This window comes from Merops nubicus, unplaced genomic scaffold (assembly GCF_000691845.1).
Source record: "Merops nubicus isolate BGI_N331 unplaced genomic scaffold, ASM69184v1 scaffold4573, whole genome shotgun sequence".
NCBI lineage: Eukaryota > Metazoa > Chordata > Aves > Coraciiformes > Meropidae > Merops > Merops nubicus.
The window spans coordinates 17,408-43,608 of record NW_008600800.1 but is presented as its reverse complement, the minus strand read 5'-3'; the positions used below and the strand labels follow the sequence as shown (position 1 = coordinate 43,608).

At 47.2% G+C, this 26,201-nt stretch overlaps 1 protein-coding gene across 1 annotated transcript in view; it reads left to right on the top strand.

Moving 5' to 3' along the window:
• FAT2 (FAT atypical cadherin 2) overlaps positions 1 to 26,201 on the top strand; it is a gene marked incomplete at its 3' end in the record, with an annotated part of 53,957 nt that overhangs the window by 10,354 nt on the left and 17,402 nt on the right. The window contains exons 2-10 of the mRNA XM_008937772.1: positions 1,682 to 4,967; positions 5,260 to 5,574; positions 12,532 to 12,593; positions 13,407 to 13,718; positions 14,352 to 14,562; positions 17,023 to 17,162; positions 18,788 to 19,063; positions 19,491 to 19,701; positions 20,659 to 24,711. Coding sequence (XP_008936020.1) covers positions 1,703 to 4,967; positions 5,260 to 5,574; positions 12,532 to 12,593; positions 13,407 to 13,718; positions 14,352 to 14,562; positions 17,023 to 17,162; positions 18,788 to 19,063; positions 19,491 to 19,701; positions 20,659 to 24,711 — 8,845 coding nt within the window. The remainder of the gene's footprint in view (positions 1 to 1,681; positions 4,968 to 5,259; positions 5,575 to 12,531; positions 12,594 to 13,406; positions 13,719 to 14,351; positions 14,563 to 17,022; positions 17,163 to 18,787; positions 19,064 to 19,490; positions 19,702 to 20,658; positions 24,712 to 26,201) is intronic.

Below are 26,201 nucleotides of genomic sequence, written 5' to 3'. Positions count from 1 at the left end.
GCTGCAAAACTCTTAAGCATTGTTAAGTAACAAGCAGAGCTTTTAAGAACGTGGTTTTCAACTTCTCAGAAGGAACCACATGCCTTGCTGGATCACCTCACCCTGTCCTCCAAGATTTTCTTTCATTCACTGTGCATTAGGGACTCTGTTGTATTTCTTAGAGGTGGAGTGTTGTCATTAAAAAAATTAGTCTGAATTCTGTCAAATCCATATTGTGTTGCCTTCTCTACAAATTTCACTTTGGCTTCAGACTATTTGATTCAAAAAGGAATGACTAAAATAGGGAGCTTGCTGGATAGTTGGCATCTGTTTACCAAGGGAAAAGGGATTTGAAGGACGTATGAACTTTACAGCTTTGTATTTATAGGTAATTAGATATCTCAGTGAGAGAATATGACACAAATTGTTAGTTAGGCTCTGATAATTTGTTCCTAACATTTGACTTGACTTATAAATTGAATGAGTTCTGGCTTTTAAAGAGATGAGTCTTGAAAAAGTGTCTGGAAAAACAAGTCTTCCCTGTTTAAATTAGGAATGTGCCAAATGACTGGCAGGAACTTGATATATAATTTAAATTTAAAAGAGGAAGAAACAGTTCTAGATAAAGATCTCCTGGGATATCTAGGGGAAATATATGCACCTATATTTAGCTTATCCCTAGTTTCAAGCCCTAGATGCACACCCAGCAACACACACTTAGGTTTTGAAAAGAACAGGCCCTCATCTTTTGACAAGCTCTGCAAAGCTCACAAAGTTACATCCTTGTCAATCACATATGTGCTCCCCAGCCCCTTCTTTGATACACCTCGTATGCGGAGATAAATCATGGAGCTGCAGATGTTCAGGGATAGTTAGAGAAGGAAGTTGATGGTGGGTGGTCATGGATGGCAGATCCTCCACAGGAATCCTGACCCTGGGGCTTTGCCGTGAGAAGGAAGGAACCAGAGAGATTACTCAATGGCTGAGGGTGACATGGTCAGAGTGTCTTGCTAGAAATCTGCTCTTTCAAGCAACACAGGGTCAGACCTGTGAATTGGGAAAACTTTGTGGTAACTGAGATACAAATTGACTAGAACCTGAGCTAAAGCTATCAGGCTTTTGTAGAGCTGGCCATTCAGAAGGAATTTGCACAACATAGCAGGGCATCCTTGCTGGGGAAGGAGAACAGATTGCTTTAGCAGAGGGGAGGAAAGGGAACACAAGCCATCAAACCATAGCTTGTATATTGACTTTTGAAAATACTTTGCAAGAACTTGTGTGGAGAGAGAAGTTAAGATAGAGAAGATGGAGAAGGGAGGATGGAGAAATAAAACAGAAATGAGGTTTGCATTAGGGGTGGAGAGTTCAAATATGCTGTTTGACTAGGGAGAAGGCAGAACGAAGGGAGGGATTGTTCACAGAACAGGAAGTTAGCCTGATCAGAGCTCATGGCTTGTCACATTTTGCCATCTACAAGGGCAAAAACTGAAGGAGAGAAAGCAAATGGATCTGAGCCAGCATGGGGACGTGGATGGACAGGTCCATCCCTAGGACAGAAGGAAGAAGAGCTGAGCGAACAACCACATTAGCAAAGGTCAGGATAGAGAGAGTTGGGAGGTGAGGGTGAACCCATGGGGACTTTTTCTCTTAACACACTGGCCTTATGTAAAAATTACCAATGTTCTTCCTTTGATACCTGCAGGACCCAAGGAGACACCACACCATGGAAGTCACTCTCAGGAGGCACCTCCTGAGTTTTGCTGTTTTCCTGATGCATTGTGTGGTCCACAAGGCGAGCTGTGAGAAAGGCAACACTTCCCCTCTGCACTTCACCCACTTCTTCTACAATGCCACCATCTATGAGAATTCAGCCCCCAAGACCTACGTGGAGAGCTACGTCAAAATGGGCATTTATAAGACAGACCCCAAGTGGGACATCAGATACAGAATAGCCTCTGGAGACAACACGGGTGTCTTTAAAACAGAGGAGCATGTGATTGGAGATTTCTGCTTCTTGAGAATAAGAACAAGGAGCAGCAACACAGCACTTTTAAACCGGGAGGTCAAAGACACTTACATGTTAATAATCAAGGCCACAGAGAGCACCTTTGTCCACGAAGCCTGGGCCAAAGTCTTGATCCACATTCTGGATAGAAATGACCTGAAACCTCTCTTTTCACCCCCCTCCTACAAAGTGTCCATCAAAGAAGACACTCCCCTGAAAACGGTGGTGAGCACAGTCAGTGCGACTGATGCTGATGCTGGCCAGAATGCCGAGTTCTACTATGCCCTCAACACAAAGTCCGACCTATTCACCATCCATCCCACCACAGGAGCAGTTATGACCACAGGTAGGCTGAACAGCACTCATCGAGGCAGGCACCACCTGCAGGTTTTGGCTGTGGACAGAATGAGAAAGATCACAGAGGGGAATGGCTTTGGGAACTTGGCTAGTCTCATGATCCAAGTGGAGCCATCTGCCAGGAAACCTCCCTCTATCTCTTCCGTGAAGGTGACACCACCTGACTCAGCCGAAGACTTTCTCTATGCAACTCTGTCTGTAGAAAGTGGTGACTCAGAAGCAGGGATAGATTTGGTTGACTTTGTGGATGGAGATCCGGGGAGACATTTCAAAGCCATCAAATCCTACTTTGGGAGCACTGAGTTCATGATTGTGTCAACAAAAGAGATCAACTGGCTACTTTACCCATTTGGTTTCAACCTCAGTCTGCAGGCCAAGGACAAGAGCAAGCCACCACTGTTCTCTCCTATTAAAGTTATCCATATACCTCCCTCCAAGTACGTCTCTGCTAGGTTTGAGAAAGAAGCATACTGGGTCCAGCTCAGTGAATTTTCCCCAGCCGGAAGCCAGGTTGTTATGGTGAAGGTCACACCAGTCTTTCCAAATCTTAAATATATTTTGAAACCCACTCCTGACAGTACAAGCTTTAAAATCAATCCTCACACTGGACTGATAACCACAGCCAGAGCAATGGACTTCCATGAGCAGTCTCATTTTGAACTTGAAGTTACAACCATTACCAGTCACACATCCACAACTGTGGTCATTGACATCACTGACTGCAACAACCACGCTCCAAGTTTTAGTCAGTCTTCATACCGCGGGGCCTTCGATGAAAACGTTCCTCCTGGTACCAGTGTCTTAACAGTACGGGCTACAGATGAAGATGAAGGAGACAATGGCTTTGTCACCTACACCATAGCCAACCAGCAGTCGGTTCCCTTTGTCATCGACCCTTATTCTGGTGTCATTTCCACCTCCAAGTCGATGGACTATGAGTTGATGCAGAGGTGGTATCATCTGCGAGTGTGGGCGTCAGACTGGGGCTCACCCTTCCGCCATGAAACAGAGGTGTACGTCTCCCTCATGCTGAGCAACGTCAATGACAACGCCCCTGTGTTTGAGAAGGCGAGCTGCAGCGGCTCCATCCCACGGGACTTTCCCGTTGGGAACCCCGTGGCCACGGTCTCTGCCATCGATAGTGATGAGCTGCAGCATATCAAATACGAAATCAAGTCTGGCAACGAGTTACGGCACTTTGAACTGAATCCCGTCTCTGGAGTAATATCCCTCAGAGTGTCTCTGCGAGATCTTCCTCCTGAACAGCCACTTTTCTACTCTTTGAAAATAACTGCAACAGATGGAGAGAACTACGCGTTGCCAACATCTGTAAACATCACTGTGGTCGGCCAAGGTCTCCCCGTCAAGATGCAGTGTGAGGAAACAGGAGTCTTGAAACAGCTGACAGAAACTATCATACACTCCATTGAGTCTCAGTCTCAAGGCCACGGGCAGGATGATGAAACATCTCTGAACTTGCACCTCGTAAACCATAATGCCCCAAAGTTCAATGACAGCTTTCCACGATCTATTGACATCATAGAGACTGTTCCTGTCAACTCAACTATTGCTGACCTTTCAGCTATTGATCCCGATACTGGTTTTAATGGAAAATTGGTCTATGTGATCTCAGATGGAAACGATGACAGTTGCTTTACCATTGACCTGGAACTGGGTCTTCTTCAAGTCCTTTCTCCTCTAGATCATGAACGAACCAGCTTCTACATTCTTAACATTACTGTGTACGACCTTGGGACACCACAAAAATCATCTTGGAAACTCTTAGCTGTGAATGTCTTGGATACCAATGATAACACTCCTAAATTTCCACAGGGTGCCTACTGGGTGGCGATACCGGAACATGTAGCAACAGGGACAACAATAGCTCAACTGAAAGCAGAAGATGCTGATACAGATGACAATGGGAGAGTAAAATATTCTCTCCTAACCCCCACTGATAAGTTTGCCATTAACAGTGTCACTGGAGATGTGACAGTCACAGGTGCCCTGGATAGAGAATTGTGGCCTAGCTATGTGCTGAAAATAGAAGCTAGGGACCAGCCCAAAACAGGCTACCAGCTGTTCTCCGTGACGGATCTCATCGTGACTCTGGAGGATGTTAATGACAACACTCCACAATGCATCCCAGCCCTCAACAGTGTGAAGGTCCCAGAGGACCTGCCCGTGGGAACCATTCTCCTGTTTCTGGAGGCTTTTGACCCAGACGTTGGCTCTGGGGGTGAGGTGAGGTACAACCTCATTAATGATGAGGAGATGATGTTTCATGTGGATAAGCTGACCGGGGCACTCCGTCTGGAGAAGGAGCTGGACTATGAGAAGAAGGACTCTTACAATCTAACCGTGCAGGTCAGTGACGGTGGGAAGCCCTTCTCTCGCTCTTCCCTCTGCCACCTGGAAGTGAACATCCTTGACGTCAACGAGAACTTGCACCCACCACGTTTTGCCTCCTTTGTCTTCAAAGGCTGGGTACAGGAGAACAGCCCTGAGGGCACATCAGTGATGATGGTCACAGCAAAAGATATTGATAAGGGGAAAGATGGAGAGGTTCAATATTTCCTCCGAGAGGGCACTGGCCTGTCTGTCTTCCACATTGAAAAGGACACAGGTAATGACAGCTTAGTTTAATGGTACCTTAAAAGCTTAAACTGCATGCTGTGCTGTGGTGTTTGGCCTTTTTTGGCCTTTTTGACCAAACAGGACATTTCTATATTCTCTATATTTAACAATTTCCACCCATTCAAATGTTCTTTGCTTGTGCAAGGATGTACAGTGTGTATCTTTGTATCCAGAGAGGACCAAGCAGGGTTTGTCTCCTTAAAATAACAGAAAATCAGTATCTGTCCTCCCCCAAAATACCAAGGTCTTCAATCCCTCACAAGCATTTTCTTTCTTTCTAGGCATTATCCAGACCATAGGACCACTCGACCGAGAAATAACATCGCACTACTGGCTGACAGTGCTAGCTCTTGACCTGGGAACAGTTCCTCTGTCTTCTGTGACTGAAATTTATATTGAAGTCACTGATACCAATGACAACCCACCTCAGATGTCCAGACCCGTCTTCTATGTGTCTGTGATGGAGAATTCCCCACCAAACACATCTGTCCTTCAGCTTGATGCCCTAGATCCAGACTCTAGCTCAGACGGAAAATTGACTTTTCATATCCTAACTGGAAATCCTCAAGGACTTTTCACCATTAACCTCATTACAGGTAAGACTGACCCAACTCAGCATCTGTTTTTGAGGTTTCCAAGTGCCCAGAGGATGTTACATATTCAATATAAACAGCCCACACAGATGCCTTTGTCATACCTTCCTTCTGCAGCAAAAGTCCCAGCCTCCAAATACACTGTGTGGGGAGGCTGAGGGTTGAAACCCTCAACCTGAGGGCTGCTATTTGCATCCAGATGGCTCTTAGAATGGCACAAACGTGCTGCTTTCAAAGCCCTGAACAGAACCAGGCAGTCGCTTTTAATCTTCCGCCTCGTAAACAACTGCCCTATTGCACAGCCTGAGCCAGGAAACACCCTTCTGGAGGTGACTATCTGTTCTTGAGACAGACCAAGGCAGGATTAATAAAAATGAATCCCACTGCACTTAAAGGCTCCACCCGTTCCCCGGCACTATTAATGTAGTAAGCGTAGTAAAGCCGCTTCTGCCATCTTCCTAGACCGTATCTTTCATCTGAGGATTAATTACCAGATCTTTCAGAGCCATCAAAAACCCGTTGATGTTTTGTGTAAACAGCTTCCTCAAACTATCCCAGCAGAGCTGACATTGGGCCAGTCTGGCAAGGAAAGCTGTGCCGAGCCCTTCGCTCCATCAGCTCCCGGGAGAAGCGGGAAGGGAGGGCACAGAGCCTGAGTATGGGAGAGGATTAATTGCATGACTTTGATCTCCTGCGGATGATAAAAGCAGTTCACCTACTGCAGCAGGATAGAAGCCTGCTCTCAGATGAGAAAGGAGCTGGATATATTGAAAAAGGCTTGTGCAGCTCTCAGCTCTGTGTTACCTGTGGTGTAATGGCTCTCTGGCAGTCCTCTACAGCTGGCTGGGAGGGGGTTGTTTGGAAAGAAATTGTTACGCTGACACACTGAAATCCTTCTGGTTGCAAGAGGTTCATAGGGCGTCTCTACTTGGCACCAGATAGATACCTACCTGGAGATGTCAGCCAACTCTGACCACTTCTACCCCAAGTTGTAGCTATCTCCACCATCAGGAGCTTTTTAGCCTGGTCAGGGCATTGCTCTGCACCCAGCATTCCCACATAGTCCAAATGGGTCAATTCACAAGTCAGCCCCATGGACAGCTTGCATAAACTCTTGGCTCCATGGAAAGGTGCCTTCAGAGCCCTTACTTGAGAAGGCCACAGCCTTTTCAATGGAATGTGGACCAGAAATGGTTATCCTCCCACCACGCTAGCTCCCCTCAAGTGCTGAGCTCGAGCTTGGACCTGTGCACCCTGCAAGAAATTCAGCCTTCTCTATGCTGCAGGCAAAACTTTGACCACAGTTGAGTGCAACCCCACAAAGCCATGCTCCAAAGCTGTCATGTTTTACAGTAAAATAAGTGACACTGGCAAAACCTGGACGTTTGCTAATGAGCCACCTCACCTCTGAGCTAACCCTTCAGTTCCCATCTTAGACAAAAGCACTCTCTCTGGTGTGAGTCATCTCCCATCCATCTCTCTCTACAGTCAGGTAAATTGCATGTGAAGAGTGATAAGTTTGTCAGTCCTGTAAGAAACTCATGAGCTGATCTTATCTCTTGTTCAGTTGCTGGAGGTCTCTTCTTTAAACCCTGAGCTTGGAGGCTGTTTAAGGACCTGCTTCCAAGCCTGATAAGGATTCAGTTATCTGCCGGTTTACTTCCATGTCACCCAAAAGAAAAATAATTACTTGCAAACACTGGCATGAACTGAGCAGTTTATATCCTCATGCTTACAGTACCAAAAGAGAAGTCATCTGCCACTACTGCCAGAAAGAATATCACACCTTGTCTAAATTTCAGGGCTGTAGGCAGCTTATGGGAAACCCTGTGATGGTTTTATTCTGCAGACACTGACATGCTCATTGATCCATTAAGCAGAATAAAAGCAATCTTTGGTCACAGCTTCCCAGTGCAGCACTTGAAAACAAACTGCTGGTCTTTCAGATCCTGGTCATTCACATCAATGCAGAGTTGTGTCCCAAAAAAGGGTTAGCCAAATGCAGTTCAGATCAGATGACTTCCATTTGAAGAGGAGAAGAGAGAAAACACTGCTAGTATCTGAGCACTGTAGTGCTCCTAAACCCCTGAGGCTTACTCTGGATTTTTACCTAGGACATTTCCTTTGGTTTTCAAATGCAGTAAATGCATCTCTTCTAGCTAGAGGAAACAATCACAAAAACACCCAGAAACATTTCAGTTCTTGAAATGCCAGAGATCTATATGATCCAGACTGCCAGGACTCATCCCGTGGTCAATCCCAAATCCGATGACAGCAAAATTTTGAGTAGGCAGAGCTGCTTATCTGTGATGAAGCTGGATCTCTGTCACCTTGTTCAATTATAAACATTGAAGTTTCAAGGGGGCACCACAGAGGCTGCTGCTCTTAAGTCACACAACTGGAGCAAAGGACAGGACAATCTGCACGTGTCAGGAGTTCCTCCAGCACTTGGATCAGAAGTGAGGTTCCTACATGTGGAGAAGACTGTGATCAAAACCTCTCCTAGCCCACACTGTCATCAAAGGCAAAGCACAAGAAGCTCAGAGCTCAGCCTGGATCTGTCCTAGGAATGGCACTTCTGGTAGGAGCCCCTTAGTAGAAGAAGTGGAGGAGGAGGTTTGTTCTCATCCTGTCCACTAATAGAAAATAAGGTCCTGATTTACTGTCACAACAGGCAGGTTTACACCCAGAATAACACTGGATAATTATTCATGGCACAGTGCCACACTTGCAATTAACCTATTTCTGACCCTAGAGCAGGAGTTTGATCCAGTATCTTGACACAAGGGTGGGTTGGCCAGTGGAGACACACCCCTTGACCTCTGCTGAAGCCCTGCAGGGAGACAGGAGCGGCTGTGGTAACTGTCCCTCAGCAGGGCTTGGCTCCTTGAGCACCCCTGAACTACCACAGAAGGGCTTTAAGCTCTTCCAGCTCTCAGTTCTCTAAAGAGGGTGGAGAAAAAGAGGGAAAATAAATGAAAGGCTAATGAGGAGACTAAAACTATGGAGTGAGATGAAAGCTTTCTGCCATCGGCAATGGAATCTCTCCAGCCCAGCCTGGCAGCTGGTGCAGAGCAGTGTTTGTGGGAGACAGAGATAGACAGATACATGGGGAGACAGTAGGGTTTGGGGTATTCTTTTGCTGGAGAGGTTTACAGCTTGTTTTGTGCAGGGTTTGCAGTCTCTGATGTGAATGGGGTTCCAGTCCAGACAGGACTGAGAGGAATTGGGAGGCTGTGGCAGGGAATCAAGAGGAAGCATTCATACTGCTGCACAGTTTTTCTGCTGAAAGGCTGTTTGGAGTATTCTTTTACCTTGCACTGTTCAACTCTAGCTCTTATCTAGTGCTTGTGCTTCTGTTGTGTCAGTGACCATGGGTTTCCCCAGGATGCCTGTGAGTCCCTCCATTTCTCTGCACAGAAGGACATCCAGAGCCAGCCTGCTCTTTAAATCTGAGGGATGGCTGCAGTGCTGCTCCCTGAGCCAACGTGCCACAGGCTCGAGCTGAGCATGGAGTAGTGCAGAGCAGGGTCAGAACAAGAAGGGAGGTACAAGGAGGAGAAGAAGAGAGAAGAGAAGGTGCTATGGAAGCACCAGTGAGACAACAGAAAAAAGACTTTGGGAGAACAACCTCTTCCCTTCTCAGGCACTTGTGAAAGCCCCAATGCCTGCAAACCTGATTCTGGCTATTTTAACTATCTTAGATTTTCCTCCCTGCAGCGAGGGCAGGGGCCCAGCAACCTCCACCCCAACCCTGCTCTTGCCAGCAGAAGTAATTATTATTTTTTGCTCCCTGACAACAATGTGCCATTAATTTTGCCGCTCCTGTTCCGACACGACCAGGTTTCTTCTCTCCCCTTTCCAGGCAGGAGAACAGCAGACAATCCTTTCCCATTACTGCGTGTAGATGGGCTGCAAGAGCAGAGCTTGTGCCTGCCTGGGTGCAGGCACCAGAAGGGATTATTTCAGGACCTTCAGATGAATGCAGAGCTTGGTTAACTGGCCAAGTGCAATTGGGACACCTGACAGTTTCATTCAGCCTCTCTAGGACTCAGTAGAAACCATCAGGGTCCCATACGAGAACACATATAAAGGACACCCACTCCATTGCAGGTTCTGTGGGACAGGCTGGATGGTGTTTTCCAGCCAGGCAGGGTCTGCACTGATAACTCACACACGTGCACACACAGAACACACTCCTTAAAAACTAAATGCATGCTTCCCAGTCCTTGTAGGGGACAGCAGAAAGAACCAAGGAACTGTTTCCCCAGGCCACAAAAGCTGACGGCAGTTCCCCTTTAATAACAGTTTCCACTTCCATTTTAGCCCTCTGGCTTCACAGGGTGTATAACCAAGTAGCAACAAATAAAAATATGCATTAATTCTAGCTGGCTTCTCCTGAGCACCACGTCCAATGCCCGTCTCCCTGTCTCTAGGTGCTCAGCTGCCATGTGAACACTGCTGGCAGTTAATGCACCTTGGCAGCCACACAGCACCACGGCTCCATACAGGCATGAGCACGATGAACTGCTAACCACAAGAGCTTTCTGATCGCAAGGCAGAGTGGTAACTGGCTCTGGAGAGGGGAACTAGGAGCTACAATTTGGCCCAGGGTCAGGGATAGAGGGATCTTCCCTGGGATCAGGAGGAGAAGCCAGCCCTTTGACTTGTGGCTCAACAGATTTGAAGCTAAACTCAAAAATGCCATCTGGTAAGACTCTCAGCTAGGGTACAGTGGAGGTCTGTAGTAGAGAATCAAGGCAGCTCTTACTCCCCAAAAGATCTGAGCATCTTCAGTGGTACAGACATTCAAGATAGTCATTCAGGTGCAGTTTATCTCCCTTCACTACAGTCCTTCTCCAGCTCTAGAAAGCTCAGCTACAATCTTGTTTTCTTTCCTTTTTATCATTAGGTCATGAAAGAATTTCAGGGTGTGGCCAGGCAAATCCAAATAATCACTTCAGAGTGGTTTAAGTTGCCTTCCATCAGCTGGCATGGAGTAACCAAGTGCAAACAAGGGGTTCATCTGTTCCAACTGAATTTTGTAATCCAATAGACCAGAAATATCCCCAGCGTGCACAGAGGTATTGGTTGTTGTTGTCAGTATGTGTCCTATGGGCTTGTTAGGCCAAAATTATGATCCATCCCTTGGAGTTTTAGGCTTTGCCCTCCTGTCCTATCCAGCCCATTGTCAATGTGGACAGGAGCATCAGAGATCTCAGTAAAGCTCTGCTGCAATTCCTTCCTCAGGCCCTCATTAAGTGATCATTTCCATCTCTATCAAGAGTTTTGCTGCTATTGGAGCCCTAGAGCCTCCCATGAGCCTGAGACATATTCAAAAGCTCCTCAGCCAGTGTGCTTTCAAGGCCACACTGCTGAGTCCTCACCTACCAAGATGACAAAAGGAAGCTTAGAGAGAAAAAAAAATCATATCCATGACAAACACAGAGTCTTTCAAATCATCTTGTCATAACACATTAAGGAATCTTGATTTATGATTGTAAAGACATCAAATAAATGTTTAGTGTGGTGGCTGGTGCCAAATATGAATAATTCCAGAGAACAAGTGGAAACAGTTAAGGACAGTCTTGTTCCCAGCAGCTGCTCCTCACTCCCTCCATCACCTGCCCAGCATTTCCTGAAGCCATTTCAAATTTTTTAGTGCCTATCACGTTCAGACAGCAATACACCAAAGCATGATACAACTGAAAACAATACTAACAATTAAAACTTCTTGGCTTTGGACCAGAAATGAGAGTTGAGATGGGTTCAGGCCACTCTCATTTACAAGTCTTTCAGGATGCATGAGTGCACGTGTGCTCACGTGCTGCTGCAGTCACACACTGCCTCCCGTGCAAAGCATTTCCCAGAGCAGCGTGAGCCTCTGCCACGGTCTGTGGGGGTCAGGAAAATTCACCCTGCCTTTTGTTTGTGTGAGGAAGCAGGACTTCCCTCCACAAGGAACAAACACCGTGATAACAGCCACCACTGGGAGCAGGAGATGCAGGGAATGGACAAAACCAGTCATAGGTGTTGGACTTGCTGGCTGCCAGAAAATCATGCATTATATATATACAATTTTCATCATCTGCAGAGCAGTTGTGGAAATAGTCTAGGGCTGTTTTTCCCCAAAGGTAAAGAGCCAAGGCACCTGATAAGGACTATTATCAAACCAGGCATGGAAATACAAACCTCAACTCTATCCTTTCCACACTTACATCTACTCAGCTTAGTCAATGACAGGCCAAAAAGAGGCAATTATGATTTTCTTTAGACACTAGTTTGTTATAGCCACAATTCCTCCCTCCTGCATCCAGCCTATTCCCTGTGGTTAAACTAGTGTGTGTTTTTTTTTTTTAAATCACTCAAATCTTGCAATTTTTAGAGGATTCACCTTGACTCTCAGCAAGGCTTAAATAATATACCAACATTATCATCAACTGTGTATCTTATTTTTAGCCTAAATGCATTTGTTCCAGTGGTAAATAGAGGGTATTTCCTGAGACAGAAGACAAACTTTTGTCAAAACACTGCAAATTACAAAGAGCAAAGTTCAGCACAGGGAAAATAGGAGTTGAGACTTGTTAAGAGGCCAAACATGTGCCAATGCATGCAGAACGTTTCTTACTTAGAGGCATAAGAAAAGTTTTGTTTTCCCTGTCCTGGGGCCTTTCTCACCAAATGCCTTGACAACACTCAGCCAATGTAGGCATCTAGTAGGTGTCCCCCCTCCTCTGTGGTCTCTGCAATCAGAGGAGCAAGGGCAGCACCTTGGCACAAGAATCCACATTGGAAGTGGACAACCTGCCCTCTGCAGGTATCTTTCTTTATCCTCTGATCACAAATGGGACATGAAAGAGGCCAGGTGGAAAGGCTGGTATGGGGCACGCAGGGATCTGATCAGCCTTGGCTTTCCTTGGACGCTGAGCCTTGGAGCTCAAAGGGTTTCTTTCTTGGCAGGTCTGATTTCTACAACTTCACAGCAGCTGGATCGAGAATACAAGGCTGAACATATCCTAGAGGTGGGTAATGATGATTGTAATTAGCTTTATTTACCTACAAGTGTATTAAGTCCTCAAAGAGCTTTCCTTGCAAGTTAGAGCACAGAGAAAGAATCTCATCCCATCAGCTCCCAACTGCTGGGAAACTTAATTAAATGGTGTGCGTTGCCCTAAGAGACAGCTGCAGCAGGACTGTGGGGTTTATGGTTTCCTCAGCGAAATCTGGAGCAAAAGGCCTGTTCTGGAAGCTGTGGGAATGCAGGAAGAGGACTGGAATTATCCTCTAGCAGAAAGAGTAAGCCAGAGAAATCCACCCTTATTTATCTCATTGTATCAGGCATTAGCGGGTAGCTTTGTGTTACCAGCACCCATCCTTCATGCTCCAAGCTATGTGTATTTACAGTGGAGAGATCTCGAGGTGTTTCAGTCTATCAGGACGATTGAGGATGACACCTCACTGCAATGCAACATTCTAGGAGCGTGTACAGGCACAGCAAAGTGAGGGTGGATGATAACTTGCCAAGCCATTGCAGTACAAACATTTTCAGTTGTGTGATCCCCTCATGACCAATCTGACCCACTGCCCAGAGCAGCTGAAGGCATGAACCCTGCAGACACATCTCTTTGTGCATGCTCAAGCCTTGCACAGTGCCAGCTACAGCCACCAGATTTTACCCTGCAGAGAAAATTAATGCCTCTGAAAACACTGAGATAAAAATGGAGAGCCACAGAAACCCCCCCGTTTAGTCACTGCACATCAGGATGAGGGCTGGTTGCTCACATCCTAGGTCACAACAACGAGCTCTGTCACCTAATCCCTTTGCTTGCTGGCAGGTGGCTGTTTCTGACAATGGAGAGCCAGCCCTGAAGTCCACCAGCAGAGTTGTGATACAAGTCCTGGATGCCAATGACAACCCTCCCAGCTTCCCACACAAGCTCTTCGTGGTGCAGCTTCCCGAAAGAGATGCCTCAGAGACACCACTGCCAGTCTACAGGCTCATCGCTTCAGACCGTGACCAGGGCCAGAACAGCCAGATCACCTACACCATCGAGGAGGAGGAGGAAGGGATATTCACCATCAACCCCACAACCGGCATGGTGTTCTCTAGGAAAGCTTTTCCTGCCTCTGAATACAACATACTCACGGTGAGAGGAGAGGGAAACAGGGAGCACCAGTGGGAAGGAATGGGTGGAGAGGGGAAGAGAGGAAAGGCTGGAGAAACAGAAAATGATAGAAGAAAGAAATGGAGAAAATGCAGCTGTGGGAGGAGAGCCTGAATGAGACAGACATAGGTTACAGGCAGAGAAACTGAGGGGAAATTATGGGAAATGTGGAAGGTAAAAAGCTATCGAAAACAGAGGCTAAATTAAAATTATCTGGTCAACCCACTCTCAGAGATGAACACAGTGATCCATGATCCCATAGGAATGCAGACCCAAACCTGAGCAGTCTTTGGGTTTCAGTGGTGCCTCCATTTGGCAGTCTGATCAGGCCATGAGGCTTGGATATAGGTTTAAGACTCTCCCACACTGTGGGTCCTTGCAACGAGGCTTGTGATCCAAGTCTCTGCTGTGGATTGAGCTTGGCAGATACAGCTGAGATGAACTCTGGCTGCATGGCTCTACCTCGGAAGCAGCCAGAGCATGAGTCTTTGGGTCAAGATTCATTTGGTGGGATTTTGGGTGTACTGGGACCTGACACTCCTGGTAGGTGGGAGAAGCAGCTTTCAGTGGGGGTCCCATGGGCTAAACCCTGACTGCACGTGCTTTTCCCTGCAGGTGAAGGCAACTGACGGCGGCAGCCCACCGCTCTCCTCCCACGTGCGGCTCCACATCGGCTGGGTCTCCCGGCCAGGCCCCTCCTCGGAGCCCCTCGCTTTCGATGAACCCCATTATAACTTTGCCGTGATGGAAACGGATCCTGTAAACCACATGGTGGGAGTGATCAGCATCGAAACGGGCCCCAGCCAAGTGTGGTTTAATATCACAGGTGAGAGACAGCAATTAACGCGGGGCAGCGGTGTCTGGGAGCTTTGCCCCGGCTCCCTTGGCTCCCAGCGCTCGCCCGCCTCAGCTAATGAAGTTGTTTGCTTTAGGTGTAGGTGAGCTACAGGCAAAGCTTTCTCACAGACACCAACAGGCTTAAACAACCATACACAAAGCTGCCCGTCCGAGGGCTCTGGTGCCAAGTGCAATTATCTAAAACGCTTTTTTTAATGACACTCTAGGACTTGCCAGCATTTGAGGAGTTCTCCGATGTCACATGAAAGGCAGGGCATGCCAGTCCCAGCTCCTCCTGGGAATCAAGTGATGCTGTTGGCTGTGGTAAAACAGCCTGCAAGGATACAGGTGTCTGGGTGGGTCTTGCAGACACCCCTTTCCCCCCCACACAACTCTCCCTCCCTGCTGAGCCCATGGTCTCACCAGGAAGCCAAGAGGGAAGGACTCCTCAAAGAGCTGATCTGACCTAACTGGTGGGGATCTCCCACCTCATGACATCCCAGAGATGACTTGGACATGAAGCGTGAAGAAGCTCTAGAGCCTCCTTTAAGACACGTGGTGCTAGGGCAGAGGGGACGTGGGCTGCCAGCCCAGGGGACTTGCCAGGCAGTGCGTGTGCAGAACTGGTCCTATGGAGGAGGGCCAATTGTGCTCATGTAATCTGGTGTTTTGAAGTGGTGCCCCAATCTACCCTGCACAGCCTTTCCCTGGCACTGCCTGCAGGGCTTGCCAGCCTCAGACAAAGCCTTAACTGAGTGAACAGCTTTCCCTGTTACTCTGTTAGGGCAGGGATAATGGCATATAAATACAATCAAGCAACACAAGATACAACACTACGAGGAGCAGACAATATCAGTGCAAGGCTTATCTGGCAGTAGCAGCATCTGCTTGAGTTTGCAGAATTAATGGTGTATTCCTCTAGTGCCATCCCATTGTTTCCCTGCTGGGTGCTTTCCTGAACACCCAACCTCAGCTTCTCCATCTCCCAGTGCACCAAGTGCTGCTCAGGGCTCTCTTGGTTTCTTTGATGGTGGAAGAGGACAGGATTTAATTTTTTTCCACCAAGCAGGTGATGCAGTGGTCCAGGAGCCTTCAATACAGCATTTCAAAGTGTGCCTTTCCCAGTCCACAAAGGCTCTGTCACTGGGGTGGACGGTGTCTGCAAAAACTCTGACAAAGCCCCATTGTTCTTCATTTCTTTCCTTTCCTGGGCTTCCTCTTTCTATTCGGCACCATCAAAGTGAGCCCTTCTGTCTTCTCCTGTGGAAAGTCATCCATGGCCCTCTCTTTTCCTCTGTCCCTGCTTCTTTCTATCTCCTTCCCAGCAGGAAAGTGGTGGTCCAGATGGCTGGCCACCACTGCATTTCTCCCACAAGGGAAGATGTCTAATTTAACAACCAGCCAAGATTTTCCCAGCTGGTGAGAGAATAAAGTAGAATCCAGAGCATCCAGTAGCCAGGAAGGGAGAAGTTGAGACCTGAGATAAATCACAGAAAACTACTTCTGCCTCTTTGTACCTCAGAACAGCGTGGTGGTGTTTCACATGCAGTAGAGAACTAGCAGGCCACCAGCAAGTGAGGCATGAAGAAGGAGCTTCCACGCCAGGGCTGCACAGCAGTAGCATGAGGGACAGCCTTCTGCTGCTGAGCTGCTCAGGCCTGTGGTTCCCTGCACTATGCAACCATCTGGGTTGGAGGCAACAGGCTCTGCTCACCCTGGAAGCACCTTCTGCCTCCCCAACTGTTCAATATGGGGCTTCTTCTGGTAGCTCACAGGCTTCCAGCCACGGCAATGAAGACCATCACTGATATGCCCACAGCATGACCTTGATTTGGAAGCCAGCAAGTGTGTTGCTCAGCCCTGCAGTTCCCTGATCCATGCTAAGACTGTGACGCTGCATAGCTGGAGATCTTGTGCAAATAAATCAATGTTCAAATGTGCCTGTTGCAAATCTGGCCAGGATATCATATGCCTGTGTGCATCCTTTCCCCTTCTGTCCTCCTCTTCATCTTCCCCAGTTCCCCTCGCCTTCCCTTTCCTACTCCTTTGTCACCATATGTGACTACCTCCTTGTCCAGCTTCTCTGTGTCCTCCCTGCGCCCTGTGGCTACCTATGACATTGTGTATTGAGTTTCCAGATCTGGGAGAAACCTCATCTCTCAGGGCACTGTCCCCAGTCTAGCTGTGGCCAGAGGTGCAGCTGGAGTGAATGCCTACACACCCCTGTTCAAGGTGTATTGCCTGGCATGCTGCAGATCTGTGGCCAGCCACGAGCTCTTTGTGTGTTTTGTGTATGGTGTTGGCAGGGGAGATCCTCATCCTTTGGATCTCCAGGTATCTCCTAGAATCCCTTCCCCTGCAGATGCTGCCAGCCCTTGCAGATTGCTCTAGACAGAAATCTAACTGTGGCTGCCTCCCATTTCCTTTCCTCATCCATCCCTTACCCCAGGTGGTGACGATGACATGGATTTTGACATTGAAAAGAGTACAGGCAGCGTGGTCATTGCAAGACCCCTTGATGCACGGAAGAAGTCAAGCTATAACCTGACAGTAGAAGTCACCGATGGGTCCACTACCATCAAAACCCAGGTAAAGTTTTGCCAAAGGGTATTCTTCTTTTTACTCCACTGAGCTCTGGATCAGGTACTAGGCATAAGAATCTCCTTATGCTGTGATCTTAACATTAAAAAAAATCTTAGTTGTGTAATGTGTTAGAAACAAGTGGTCTAGGAAAGCATGTGGATCACAGCCAGCACACTAGGACACATCTACACCACCACCAGCCAAGCCAGGGTGGTAGCTCACACTCACAGACCTCAACCTGCTCTCAGCTGCTCATGGCTGGGACAACATGCTAAGGTGTAAGGGAAATACATATGCAATTAGATCAGACTTGGGACCACGGTACCATGGCAAGGTGTGCTCCTGGGACTTGCTAGCCTATGTAAAGCCAGCACAGACATCTGCAAGAGGTGAGGCCCTGCCCTGTGCTGCTCCAAGTGTGTAGAACATTGACAACATAACAGTACTGATGCCCAGGAGGCAAACGGGGCAACTGCAGAGATGCTGTGTCCTCTGAGTGTCCTCACAGTGCTGGTGAGAGGAGGCACTTTGCCCTCAGGCATGTCCCAAACCCCCAGTTAAAATAGCTTCTGAGATTTGCCCATCTTTTCCTACCCTCAGGAGGGGGATTCAGGGCTTGATATTTCACCAGCTCTTTTCTCCACACATAAGCAGCAGCCAAAAATCCAGCCCTGATTGCACAGGAAGACCTAGAATGTGAGTCACCCATCAGTGACGCTTATCGTGGGAAATGCACCGCAGAGGGCTGTGGGGGATGATGAGTGAGGAACCCTACCATGCCTGTGAAACCCACTGTCAACTGGCTTCAAGCACTGTTCCAAATAAACAAAGCCCCACCTCGCCTGGTGTGCGTTCCCTGCCACCTTGCATCTCATCCCTGCGTTTATTTTGGCACTCAAGGCTGCTAGCAGATGTCAGAAAACCTGCTTGTGCAAAGCACCCATGGCATGTTGGGGTTTGCTAAAGGAAGCAAATTATTACACTCGATTGGGACTTCCTAAGATGCAGTGAACACATCAGTAGGGGGGTGAGGACAATCAGGACAGGAGACTAGCCACAAACCTACAGCAGACCAAACCTACAGCAACAGAAACCAGGTGACTTTGCAGGCAGGCCATTCACAGGGGCTTGGTGTTAAATGCAGAGGGGAAGATCTGGCTAAACACTGTAGACCACAAACTTTGCTTCTGCATGCCTTCTCCACACACGTGCTGCTCCTGAGAGAGGCCAGCCCTTCTCTTCCTTGACCAAACATCCCCCCATAAGCTTTCTGCTGTGTAATTAGGAGGCACCAGGCAGTGAAGCTGGCACCATGGCAGGCTGTGTCTGTCCCTCCACGTGCCAAGTGCAGGCCCACTCAGTCAGCGTGGTTTGCCAAATCGGAGAGAATAAAATACAATGAGAGGAAGCAAACTGAAAATTGCTGAGGGAAGGCACAGCAGGAGTCCCTTTGGAGAAGGACAAAAGGGCTCCCAGTCACCATGGACGACAAAGTCCTAAGAGCTGTAAAGCTGTGACAGATACAAGGCTTAAAACCCAGCTACACGCCAGAGGGCTTGGTAGCCTAGGTTCTACATAAGTCAGGTTCCTCCTAAGTATCTGCTGCCCTCACTGTGCTGTCTCCCTCACAGGCATTTATCCATGTGATTGACATTAACCAGCACCGTCCTGAGTTCCTGGAGAGCCATTATGAAAGGAGGATTCCTGAAGACACCCCCCCAGGGAGAGAAATCCTTCAAGTCAGTGCAACAGACAAGGACAAAGGCAAGGGGCTCATCTACACCATCCATGGCAGCATGGACCCCAAAAGTACAAGACTTTTCCAGTTGGATCCAAGCAGTGGGGTCCTCACTGCAGCAGAAGGCTTCAGTTCCCAGCCCATGCCTCAGCATATCCTAACAGTCATGGTGAGTCCTTAGCTTTGGCTACGTCCATCTGAGTCCATCAGCTTGGTCAGGATATACAGGAGGATGGAGAAATTAAAACTGGTTCTAGTCTCTGAGGGAGGATTTGTCTAGAACAACAGGGAAGAGGAAAGCAGGGTGTTAACCTTTACTATACAACCATCCTGGATAACCCATCACCTGCTAAATTCATTGGAGGGCCACTGGATTCTCACACAAGAAAACACAGTAAATAATTTGTAATGTTTGGTTTCAAGTTCAAGGCTGAGCTTTGGTGCTGGAACATACAGGCTCATTCCCACCCAAGGGGTTGTGCCACTGAAAAACGCCACCCTCTGTGAGAGTCCTGATGAGCTCCTTAGCAGGCTGGTACAGGCAAGGCTGCCTGCCCCCCAAATGTGATCATACCTGCTCTTCCTCTGTCATTCAGGTACGAGACCAGGAGGTCCCCATCAAGAGGAACTTTGTTCGAGTCACTATCCGTGTAGACAACTGCAACCTTCACCCTCCACAGTTCAGCAGCATCCATTATGAAGCAGAAGTGCTGGACTTAGCAGCAGTAGGCACAGAGGTTTTACAAGTCAGAGCCCTTGATCAGGACCAAGGGACCAATGCTGAAGTCCGCTACTCCCTTCAGACAGGTAAGAGCCATGTAATAAGACAGTTGAGGCTATGAACATGCCCACATTTCCATGTTCTCACCCGTGGCCAGACAGCTGGCCAAATTTCTCTAGCTGTTGCAAAGAACACTAAATAGCTGTACAGTTCTTAAATGCAGTTTCCCTCTATCCAGAGAAAATGTAGAGTAAGCAGGTAATTTCCATATTTTGGAATGTTAGCATCCTTCCTTAAGAAGACAGTTCAATGTTGGTCTAAGGAAAAAAAAATGTGACTGGATGAGTTAGAAGAGCTTTAAGCCTGCTCTTCTTATCCATGGGAACTGATGAAGAGGTCCCTGTTCAGTTTTTAGACAAAATTTCTCCAAGTCCCACAAGTCATCTTCACTTCTACCATTTCTACAAAGAAATAAATCCTTGAGGAATGGTGAGAGCTCTCTTGGCTTTAGTTGATGGTAGGTTTAGGTCATACAAGCTCAGTGGGCAACTATCTTATCATTCACTTGGTGTGCCACATTGCTTGCTTAGCAGGTAAATTCTTTGCAGAGGCAAGCCATCCTTTGCTCCATCTTTCTCATTGCAATTTAGATCAAGGACTGAGGAACTTAATTGCTCCTGAAGTATTGGCAATTATAAGCATGACAGGGCTTGAAGGAACTAGTAGTGTCTGTGTTACCATGTTCTGCACATGAGGCAAAAGCTTCAAGCACATGCTCTGCCACCACTAAATATGCTCAAATTAGAAGGGTATTTATCTGTAATTTACATTTCAATTGATTTAAAAGTTAGCTCACAGATCTCAATGGTTTCATTGTTCTTAGAATGAAAATTATTTAGAAATTAAGGAAGACTGCTGTCTCCCCGTGAAAGAAGCAAATGTTAATTAGGCATGAAATCAGGAGCATCGGTGGAAAAGAGGTTCAGAAAACCAAAACCAACAGGGTGTCTGCATTCCTCACTTTGCAATTTCTTTTCTTGCAGGTAATGGGGAAGGTTTCTTTAGCATCGACCCATATTCTGGAATTATTACTGTTGCCCAGAAACTGGATCCATCCAGGCAGGAGCGATTTACTCTTATTGTAAAGGCAGAAGATCAGGCGTTCCCTCAGTTTAAAGATTCTGCCACGGTCCACATCCGCATTAGACCCTCTGATCGAACCCCTCCAAAATTTGCAGAGGCTGAATACATCACAGAGATCAGTGAATCCACCACTGTTGGCTCTCCTCTGATCCAGGTTTCCGCCACAAGCTTGTCACCAGTCAGCTATGAAATAAAAGATGGAAATGGAGATGGAGTGTTCTCCATGAACTATCAGTCAGGCCTTATCTCCACTCAGAAGAGCTTAGATTTTGAGCAAGTGTCTTTTTACCAGTTGAAAGTCCGTGGCACCAACATGGCTGGGGCATTTATGGACACAATGGTACTTATCTATGTCATAGATGAGAATGACAATGTGCCCATCTTCACTAAGCCTTCCTTCATTGGCTGGATCATGGAGAATGCACCATCACAAAGCATGGTCCTGGATGAAAACAATGCTCCCCTCGTGACCCACGCAACAGATGCTGATCAAGACTCCAATGCTCTGCTGGTCTATGAGATTTTGGAGCCGGAGGCACTGAAATATTTCACAGTAGATCCCAGCACAGGGACATTGACCAGTCGTGCTGACATAGACTATGAGCTCACCCCAGTTTTCCACTTCAGTGTACATGTGCGTGACAGTGGCACTCCCAGCTTATTTGCATCCAAGCCAGCCAAGGTCACAATCCACGTTAAAGATGTGAATGATTCACCTCCTGTCTTTTTCAAAGACACTTATGAGCTTTCTGTCTTGCTACCTGCCCACCCAGGGATGGAGCTTTTATCAGTGCAGGCAAAAGATGCAGATTCGGAGGTCGCCTACAGCATAGTGGAAGGGAATATTGACAATGCTTTCTATATTCATCCAATCACAGGTCTCATCTCCATTCTTAATGCCACGGGCCTGAGAAGCTATCGTGAACTCATGGTCAGAGCTGATGATGGCTTATACAAGAGTACTGCTCTGGTTAAACTGAATTTAACTCGCACACAAGGTACAGGCTTAAAATTTGATCAAGACGTATATACAGCAACTGTGATGGAGAACTCTACAGATGAGAAGACTCTCACTGTTCTTGGAGTCAAGGGATATCAGCTAAATGAACCACTTTTCTATTCACTTTTGAATGGAAAGGAAAGATTCAAAATGATCCAGGCATCTGGAGTACTCCAGACCAAGGGTGTGAAATTTGACCGCGAAGCACAAGATGTGCACGAGGTAGCTGTGGAAGTGAAGGACAACAGGAAGCCACCAAGAGTGTCCCAAGCCACAGTCAAGGTTTACGTAGAGGATGTCAATGACAATCCACCACAGTTTGAGAACGTGCCGTATTACACCTCAGTGCAGGACGGCACTGAACCAGGTGATGTACTTTTTCAGGTGTCAGCAACAGACAAAGACATAGGCGAAAACGGAGCCATTACCTACTCATTTGCAGAGGACTACAAATACTTTAGGATTGACCCCTACCTAGGGGACATCTCACTGAAAAAGCCTCTCGATTATCAAGCTTTAAATAAATACAACCTCCGAGTCATCGCTAAGGACAAAGGCCAACCTCCCCTCCGTGCTGAAGAGGAGGTTGTGGTCAGCGTGAGGAACAAATCCAACCCTCTGTTCCAGAGTTTGTACTACCGAGTGAAGGTGCCAGAAAACATCCCTCTCTACACATCTATCCTCCACATCCAGGCTCGCAGCCCTGAAGGCTTGCGCCTCATCTACAACATCGTGGAGGAAGACTCCCTGAAACTCTTCAGCACCGACTTCAAAACTGGCGTCCTTACTGTCACAGGGCAGCTGGACTACGAGCTGGAGACAAAACACATGTTCACCGTTAGAGCCACAGACACAGCGCTAGGATCCTTTTCAGAAGCCAGAGTAGAGGTGGACGTAGAGGATGTCAATGACAACCCCCCCATATTTTCTCAGGTCATCTACACAGCATCAGTCTCGGAGAGTTTGCCAGCACAGACTCCCGTTGTCCAGCTCTTTGCTTCTGATAAGGACTCAGGCAGAAACAAAGTGGTCTCCTATCAGATCTTGGATGATGGCTCCGATGCTGCCAAGTTCTTTAATATCGATGCCAGCACAGGGCAAATAACAACAGCTCAAGCACTGGATTATGAAAAAAATCAGCAGTTTCGCATGAAAGTAAGAGCTGCAGACCATGGGATACCTCCACTTAGCAGTGATGCCCTGGTAATTGTAGATGTGACAGACATCAATGACAATCCTCCCGAGTTCAGCCAGCTTCAGTACGAAGCCAAGGTAAGCGAAATGGCTACTTGTGGGCACATCGTGATCAAAGTCCAGGCCCTGGACCCCGACAGTGGAGACACCACCCGACTGGAATACGTGATACTCTCAGGCAATGACAATAGGCATTTCACTATCAACAGCACTTCTGGAATAATATCCATGTTCAACCGCTGCAAAAAGGACTTGGAGTCATCTTACAATCTCAGGGTTTCTGCTTCAGATGGAGTTTTCAAGAGCACTGTGCCCGTGTATATCAATACCACTAATGCCAACAAATACAGCCCCTCTTTTCAGCAGAATGTGTATGAGGCAGAGCTGGCAGAAAATGCTGAGATAGGTACCAAAGTGATTGAGTTGCTGGCTATTGACCCAGATGGTGGCCCATATGGCACCATAGATTATACCATCATAAACAAGCTCGCCCATGAGAAGTTCTCCATAGACAGTAAAGGCCATATTGCCACACTGCAAAAACTGGACAGAGAAAATTCAACAGAGAGGGTCATTGCCATTAAAGTCATGGCCAAGGATGGAGGTGGGAAGGTGGCATTCTGTACGGTCAAAATAATCCTTACAGATGAGAATGACAACCCACCTCAGTTCAAAGCCTCCGAGTACACACTGTCCATCCAGTCCAATGTAAGCAAAGGCTCCCCTGTTATCCAGGTACTGGCTTATGATGCTGATGAAGGTGCAAATGCAGATGTCATTTACTCTGTTGACTCCGTGGAAGATATAACAGAAGACCTTGTGGAAATCAATGCTGCCACTGGGGTTGTTAAGGTCAAGGAGAGCCTTGTTGGTTTAGAAAACAGAGCCTTTAACTTCAAGGTGAAAGCTGAAGATGGCAGACCCCCTCACTGGAACTCCCTTGTCCCAGTCAATCTTCAGATTGTCCCCAGGGAGGTGACATTGCCAAAGTTTTCTGAGCCCCTTTATACGTTCTCTGCATCTGAGGATCTTCCAGAGGGATCAGAAATAGGGTCAGTCAAAGCTTTTGCAGAGGATCCCATCATATACAGCCTGGTGAAGGGAACCACTACAGAGAGTAACAAGGATGAGGTGTTCACACTGGATGAACAAACAGGGGTTTTGAAAATCAACAAGGCCATGGATCATGAGACCACTAAGTGGTACCAGATCGATGTTATGGCTCACTGCTCACATCAGGAGACTGAGCTGGTTTCTCTGGTCTCTGTGAACATTCAAGTGCAGGATGTCAATGACAACAGACCTGTTTTTGAGGCAGATCCCTATAAAGCTTTTGTCATGGAGAACATGCCTTCAGGAACCACAGTAATTCAAGTGACAGCTAACGACCAGGACATGGGAAGTGACGGACAGGTGACCTACAGTCTGGAAGCAGAATCTGGCAACCTCCAAGGACTCTTCACCATTGATGGTGAGAGCGGGTGGATCACCACACTAAAAGAGCTGGACTGTGAAGATCAGGAGATCTATCGGTTTTATGTCGTGGCCACTGACCATGGCAGGAAAGTCCAGCTTTCTTCCCAAACCCTGGTGGAGGTCACTGTCTCTGACGAAAACGATAACGCACCACAGTTCACCTCAGATTTCTATAAAGGATCAGTAATTGAGAACGCAGAGCCAGGGCAGGTTGTTGTCACCCTGAGTACCATCGACGCAGACATCTCTGAGCAGAACCGGCGGGTCACATGCTACATAACTGGTGAGTTTTTCCTGACTTTAAATCTTCAGGGAGGGAGAAGACAGTATCCCCTCAAAGTGAGGATTTGATACCTTGTCTTACAGAATGTTAATATAGAAACAGCATTATACTGACAGTCCCCTCAGAAGCAGGAGATGAAGACTGAGCTCTGGCATGAGCTGGACTCCCCAGTTAAATGAGTCTGGGGTATCCAAAACTCTTTAGTAACGAACTGCAGTGGGTGGAATTATTATAGTGACTATCTCACCAGTGAAGTGTCCTATTTATTTAGAAATAAATAAAAGTAATGACACAGTACTATAGATTTAACTGTTCCTGTGTTAAGAAAGTGTAATTAAATACGGCAGTGTAACTGTGGTCCTTATTGAAAGGACAGTAGCAGTGGTACAGGAGGAAGGCAGAATTTTCTCACAGATACCATGATCTGTATTTGATTTCTTTGACCCAGCTTTTTCTCCCACAAACAGTGCAGTCAGTTTACACATCACACCTACGTGTAGCCTGCCTGCATTTTTTACTAACTATGTGTATGCACATAGCATGTGTATCACTTTCTGGTATTAAACGTGTTGCCTGTGAAGCTGCTTTGACTTCAGGAGACCTCACAAGGCTGCAGTTAACCACTCTGCAGACTGGTGGATGTTTGTGAGTGTCTTGTCAATCTTAGTGAAGCTTCTGGCAAACAAGAAACACTAAAGAGGACTCTTGCATCCCTGAAACATCATTTGTGCCAACTAAAATTAACCACTGCTGCAAAACAACAAAGAAGTTACACTGGAATGTTTGTTGTGTGTCTGCACAAGTAGAAGCTTGATTTTACGGCACTTTTTGAACCCAAAAGGTCTCTCTCAGACCTGGACAGATATTTCAAATTAAAATGTTTGTTCGAACTCAAATGAGGACCTTTCAGGGTCAAAACATTTAGCCAGATCATGCTGCAGCCTGTTATCTATTACTGTAACCATCCAAAACAGGGGAGGAATGCTGGTACTTTGGGTTGGTTTATGGCATTCTTAGGCATTTGCAAGTCTTTGGGAGGAAAGCTTCAATCCATTTATGTATTCACATTTCTACCACCTTAAAGCTTGTAGTACCTTCCAAATACTTTAAACCTGAGAGGAGGCACACTTATATTTGTAGTGAATACCACATGGTCTGTGTACTTGCAAGCACAGGTCAAACACTACCCACAACCATATAGACAGCACTGCAGCAAAGGAAAAAAGGAGGTGAACACAGAGTCGAGCTTCCCACTGCTCCCAAACACACAGAAACTAACTCTGAGCATGGGCTGGAGTCTCCCAGCATCAGAAGAAGGGCTTGCAGAGGTCTCATTGTGCCTCCAGATTCACCACCTCATCGCCACAGCACAAACAAAAGCAGAGAGGGGATTTCATTTCCCCGGCTGTGCGAGGCTCTTTTGAGTCCAACACAAACCAGCCCTGCAGCCAGCTCTCCTCACTGCCTCCCATGACCTAACGTGCTTCCTC